The sequence below is a fragment of the Lissotriton helveticus genome (assembly GCF_964261635.1).
Source record: "Lissotriton helveticus chromosome 1_1 unlocalized genomic scaffold, aLisHel1.1 SUPER_1_unloc_31, whole genome shotgun sequence".
NCBI classification, from domain to species: Eukaryota; Metazoa; Chordata; class Amphibia; order Caudata; family Salamandridae; genus Lissotriton; species Lissotriton helveticus.
Genome location: NW_027611672.1, coordinates 577,949 through 584,615, shown reverse-complemented (window position 1 = coordinate 584,615; position 6,667 = coordinate 577,949). Strand labels below are relative to the sequence as shown.

The 6,667-nt window shown below is 41.8% G+C and overlaps 2 protein-coding genes across 2 annotated transcripts; both read left to right on the top strand.

Annotated features, from left to right (window-relative positions):
- The first annotated feature begins 4,127 nt into the window (after positions 1–4,127).
- On the top strand, positions 4,128–5,385 carry LOC144805894 (uncharacterized). The gene has a single exon (XM_078672372.1). It carries the CDS (start codon positions 4,129–4,131, stop codon positions 5,383–5,385), a length of 1,257 nt encoding a protein of 418 aa, XP_078528498.1. The 5' UTR covers position 4,128.
- A 22-nt stretch (positions 5,386–5,407) lies between these two features.
- LOC144805892 (uncharacterized) lies at positions 5,408–6,444 on the top strand (the record flags this gene model as incomplete). The annotated part of the gene is made up of 1 exon (XM_078672371.1): positions 5,408–6,444. A coding segment is annotated over one exon (687 nt), but the record flags the coding sequence as incomplete, so codon positions are not given.
- Positions 6,445–6,667: the final 223 nt, after the last annotated feature.

The following is a 6,667-nucleotide window of genomic DNA, read 5'->3' as shown; positions in this document are numbered from 1 at the left end:
CTTACTCCTTGCTTAGGGGATATAATATTTGTTCTACTCAGTGGTTTAATTGGAATTTGAAGATCACATGGGTTAGTTAGCACTGTTAGCATAGCACCAGTTGGATCTTTCATAAAATCAAACTTTGACTGCGACTTTACCTAGTATCGCAAATGTATGGACCTTAGATGATTTAAAGGACTATATGTCACCTGCCTGTTTTATTTTAAACGTATCTAGTATTAGTGTTTGTTGTATTTTTCTTTTCCTTTTGATAGCAGGGAAAGGTGGCCGCTCCTTTCCTGACCTCATAATAGGTGAAGAAGTCTTGCTTCTTTCAGAGAATCAAACGGGCCAGTGACAAGACCAAAGGGTGCTTTGGTAGGACAAAACACCACCAAATACCAAATACCTTCAAGGGAAAACACCCCCAAAGCACACCTCGGTACAGAATCTGCTGGTACGGCTGGTTACTTAATTAATTAATTAATTAATTAACCGATTCATTAATATCCGGGCTCCAGGTAGGGCTGGAGTCTAGGCATGCAGAGTAATTCAGGGGTCGAGGGGTGCTTCAAGAGGGTCAAAGTCTATTGTCACTTTCCCCTTTGCATAATTTCTCAGATTTTGTATTACGGACTTGTTACAGGCTCCAATGGCTCAGCGACTTAAGGACCGATCAACCTTAACTACTCGCCACACGCCACACACCTCTTGCCACTTGTCACTCACCACTCACTGTTCATTGCTTGTTCGTTGCTATTCATCGCTGTCAAGAGTACAAGGGAGAATGCTGGGAATCCTTCAGGAGCAAGAGCGGGATCCAGAGCCAGTCCCACTACAGACGGCAAATGTAGGCACTTCACGCCACTCCTCGGCTCAGCTCTGCTCTGCTCAATGCTTTGTGTATACGTAAAATCAGACGACAGTTCCTTGAGATCTGAGGAAGAGAAGGGAGGCTCCAGCTATTTCCCTATGGCACTCTCATCTTTGGAGACTGCTTAGCCTAGAACGTATGGCTGATATTTTCAGGGATAATGATAAGAATTTCGAATTTAAATGGGGCCCCCTTGTCTCCTTCCTCTCCCAGGGCCGTCCGTCTGCGGTGTGTCCCTCCACCATCGAAGCCCGCCATCTCTTCCAGTTTTGATCACAATCCCAGTGTCGACCTACCTCTCGTTAGTATGAACACACCGCCACCACGGATGGGGGAAGGGGTGGATTTTTTTTGTGTTTTTTATCTTTGTTCCTTGTTAGATTCATAATTACTTATCCCATGTTAGGATGAGTTTGTCCACGCTTTTTGGCTATTCCGCATACAACACCTCTGTGGAGCAACCTGGAGAAATTACCGTTACAGAAGGCCGTTAAGTTTTCTTTAGACCTATCTGCTGGCTTAGCAAAGTTGCATGACGTTCTTCTTTTTTATCTCTCTGTCTCAGCTCCGGGGCACTTAGAAGCTGTATCTTTCATTTGACTCATCTAATAAGAGGAGGAGCTGGTTTATATTAATCAATGTACTTTGTCCACCTGTTATAATTCTGTTGAGGCTTTCTGATCCCCTGCGTGGGACCAAGTGATGGTGTAATTTTTGCCTGTGGACTGTGGAAAAAAAAATGAATGAACACATTTTTGACATAAATCAGGTGGCAGGCCAAGGCTCCTCTGTGCCTTGCAGCAGCCGCCGCACGAGCAGCACCACAAGCGACTTAGCGCCGCGGTGCCGGCAGCGTCCGTTCCTGCCCCCAAAGCAGATCTGTAGAACTTAAAGCGCCCGTATAACCGGACGCGGGTGAAGCGGGAACCGCTCACAAAACAAACCCTGGCAGTCGTCCCAGGCTCCGCTCCGCTTGCTCGTCAACTCCTCTTCGGCTCTGCCCCTCGGCTCTAATCGATACGCTCTGCACTCAACGCCGAATCACAGGCCGACAACAAATGTGAACACCAACAGAGGGAAGAATTGTGTGTTTCCCCCAGTTGGTGAAAAAAACCAGCATAAGTCTTGGCTGCTTCTGCTGCACCCAGAGTCTTATGCGTCTTTTCAGTCTAATTTTTCTGTCTGGAAAAAGATTGTGTCCTGGTTTTCTGCACCCAGTAAATCCAGGTGCAGAAAAACCTAACAACTGATAATCAAGTGGAATAAAATAAACACATGAAAGTCCGCCTTCATTTCATTGCCCTTGATTGATACTCTGGACCATAGTTGAGGGATATGTTTAGGCATAGTCCTCGCAGCACACAATAGATTTGCTTGAGGCAGAGGCCAAAACTCAAAAGTCAGGAAACCAGATACAAGTAGGTGGTAACTCAGGGCAGGGGAAAATGCCTGTTGTTCGTGGAGGAGTCATTCCGTTCCCAGAAATCTGCATTACAAATTAATTAATAGTATATATTTTTTAATATTTGTTTGGTGCCAGTCCATATGACTTTCAGAAATGCCTTTGGGATTCTATGTTGCAACTTTATAGGGTACATGTATCCTTTGTGAGCTTAATAAAATGTTGAAAATTCTACAAATCCTCACTCCTACATCCAATTACTCTCATTCTACCATTCTACACTCTACTCTGTCTGAAAAACAGCTCAGCATTTTCAAAATTCTGCATTGATTTGGCTTGTAAATTATATTTTTGGAAATGCACATGTATTAACTATTTAATTTTAATACTTTAGGTGATTGAAATTACGGACGAAGAAAGCAAGATTTGAATGTCAGTGCCAGAAGAAGGATTATTTTGAAAAACTGAAGGACATCCAGCATTCTACGTTTAAACAATTTCCAAAAATCTAAGTGTGGCGAGGAAAGTACTATACCTGTAAGTGAAGTCTCTAATTTTGCATTTCATTAACCCAGAGCAAAGCCATATCTGTGCACACAGCATCAGAAATAATGTAGAAAGACTGCTTCAGCATCCTCATCTGAAATATTATCAGAAAGACAAATTGCCTAAGCATGACAGAATAACGTTCATCTAAAGCATCATGTAATTCTAGAGAGGAAGCACACACTGCATAAAAAGTTACAACTAAAGGTTTCTTCTGCATACCATCAAAGAAAAGACGCTGAAAGAAGACTCCGAAGATGACACGTTAACAACTAAGAGATTGGAAAATCGCCTTTGTTCAACAACCGTTTTAACCAGTTATGCAAGTTTGAGACTATCTGCCTTGGGATATAACACCTTGACCCACTCTGCTCACTCTTGCGAAAACCTTAAAAATTCACCACTTTATTGTGTTAATGACCATCTCAGATTGTTTCCTTTTTATTGTGTACTGTTCTGTAATTCTATGTAAATCACCTCAACATTATCTGTTGTGCAGTAGTGATATGTAAAACTGTTAAATATAAAAATGGATTAAAAGAGCACAGTTGCGCTATAGCTAATGTAAATAAATCCTCATCTTCAGAACTACAAACCTTAACCTTACCCCAAACATAGAAAGGGTAGAAGGAACTGATGTTCTGCGACTAATGATCCACAATAGTACTGTGCACGTTCTAACGCCTTCAGTTACTGCCATTACATCAGAGCAAAAAGGTACTTATCAGTTTAATCATTAAATATCAGACTAACACCTTATTACTGCATTGCTAAGAACCTATACAAATCGATTTGAGAAAAACTTCAGTCACAAATTAAGTTGCTGCCGGAGAGGCTATAACCTAAAGACTATTATCTGCTAGGAAAATTTCAACAGGTGTTACAGGACTGCTTCCCGACATTTTTTGCTCAATTCAAGTGTTGAGAAATTTACACACAATTTCTTTTAGAGATAAGTGCTGAACATTATCTAAACAAGCCCGACTCTAAAATCGAGGCAAAATAACCGAAGTTGGGGAAAAAAGTTACCTGTGTCAAAAAGATACAGCCATAAATCTTATCTCACAGAATTTGACAGAATGCACACAGGGGTAAACCACTTTCAGTGCAAAGTATGCCAAAAAGTTTAAGGCGTAAATCTTATCTCACTGAGCATATGAGAATCCACACTGGGGGAAAACACTCTCCGTGTAAAGTATGCCAAAAAAGTTTCAGGCGTAAATCTTATCTCACTGAGCATATGAGAATCCACACTGGGGGAAAACACTCTCCGTGTAAAGTATGCCAAAAAAGTTTCAGGCGTGAATCTTATCTCACTGAGCATATGAGAATCCACACTGGGGAAAAACCTTTTCAGTGCTCTGAATGTCAGAAAAGGTTTAGTTTCAAACTGAGTCTATATCGACATGCATTAACCCACTCTGTGGAAAAACCTTACCAGTGCGCTGAATGCCCAAAAAGATTCAACCAAAAATCTCATCTCACTGAACATATGAGAATCCACTCTAGGGAAAAACCTTACCAGTGCTCTGAATGCCCAAAAGATTTAAAACTTAAATCACTACTAATGGCACATGTGAGATTCCACACTGGGGAAAAACCTTATCAGTGCTCTGAATGCCAGAGATGTTTCATTGACAAATGGAGACTCACTAAACATACAAGGACCCACTCTTGGGTAAAACGTTATCGGTGCACTGAATGTGACAAATGTTTCAGTGAAAAAAGCAGTCTCGCTCAGCATATAAGAACCCACACTGGGGAAAAACCTTATCAGTGCTCTGAATGTTACAAATGTTTCAGCCAAAAAAGCAATCTCACTGAGCATATAAGAATCCACACTGGGGAAAAACCTTATCAGTGCTCCGAATGCCAAAAATGTTTCAGCCAAAAATCTCATTTCACTGAACATATGAGAATCCACTCTGGGGAAAACCCTTATCAGTGCTCTGAATGCCAGAAAAGTTTTTGTAAGAAACAGAGTCTATCTCGACATGCAATAACCCACTCTGTGGACAAACCTTATCAGTGCCCGGATTGTCAGAAATGTTTCAAAGACAAAAGCAGTCTCACTCAGCATACAAGCTACCACTCTAAGACTAAGGAAAAACTTTATCAGTGCTCTGAATGCCAGAAATGTTTCGGTAATCAAAGCACTCTGACTCAGCATACAAGAACCCACACTGGGGAAAAACCTCATCAGTGCACAGAATGCCAGAAATGTTTCATTGACAAAAACAGTCTCACTCGGCATACAATAACCCACACTGGAGAGAAACCATATCAGTGCACGGAATGCCAGAAATGTTTCAATGAAAAACGCGATCTCACAGTGCATATAAGAACCCACACTGGGGAAAAACCTTATCAGTGCTCTGAATGCCAGAAAAGGTTTTGTTACAGACAAAGTCTTTCTCATCATGCAATGACCCATTCTGTGGAGCAACCTTATCAGTGCTCTGAATGCCAGAAATGTTTCGGTAATCAAAGCACTCTGACTCAGCATATAAGAACCCACACTGGGGAAAAACCTTATCAGTGCTCTGAATGCCAGAAATGTTTCCGTTTAAAAAGTAAGTAGTCTCACAAAGCACATAAGTACCCACACTGGGGAAAAACCTTATCAGTGCTCTGAATGCCCAAAACGTTTCAACCGTAAATCACTTCTAACTGTACATGCGAGATTCCACACTGGGGAAAAACCTTATCAGTGCTCTGAATGCCAGAAACAATTTAACCGTAAATCACTTCTAACTGTACATGTGAGATTCCACACTGGGGAAAAACCTTATCAGTGCTCTGAATGCCAGAGATGTTTCAGTGACAAAATGAGACTCACTAAACATACAAGGACCCACACTTGGGTAAAACGTTATCGGTGCACTGAATGCAACAAATGTTTCAGTGAAAAAAGCAGTCTCACTCGGCACATAAGAACCCACACTGGGGAAAAACCTTATCAGTGCTCTGAATGCCAGAAATGTTTCAATGAAAAAAGACATCTCACGTTGCATATAAAAACCCACACTGGGGAAAAACCTTATCAGTGCTCTGAATGCCAGAAATGTTTCAGTATAAAAAGTAGTCTCACACAGCACATAAGAATCCACACTGGGGAAAAACCTTATCAGTGCTCTGAATGCCAGAAATGTTTCAGTATAAAAAGTACTCTCACACAGCACATAAGAACCCACACTGGGGAAAAACCTTATCAGTGCTCCGAATGCCAAAAATGTTTCAGCCAAACATCTCATCTCACTAAACATGTGAGAATCCACACTGGTGAATAAAATTATCAGTGCTCTAAATGTCAGAAAAGATTCAGAGGTAGAGATGGTTACAAGCGCCATAAGAAAACACACTGTAGGAAGGTGGATATCTGACTATGGTTACCCCCAACTTTTTGCCTAGTGTTTAGCTGGTTTTCGACTTAGCCTGGGCCCTGAATAGCAGGATCCCAGGCCAACTATCGGCTCTCTCCTTAAAACGGACTCCATGTACCTTAGGTACATACACAATTGGATATTGGTTCACCTTATGAGTCCCTGTATAGTGTACCCTAGGTACTCAGGGCATAGGTGCAACCAAGGCCTACCAGGGGCTGCAGCATGTTTTATGCCACCCCTGGCTGGCCACCCAAATAGACACAACTGGCTGATCACTCAGCTGGAGCAAGGTTGTGTAATCACCCCTTGCTTAGGTGTAGTATTCCTATACCTACATACATATAGACACATAGTAACCTATAAGTCACTCCTATGGCAGGCCTTAACAATCCTGAAGGCAGAGTGCTTGGTTATATGTGAGATGGTGCTCTAGCATGAGCTGAGCCTGTCTGCAGCGTTCGGAACTACTTCCTTATA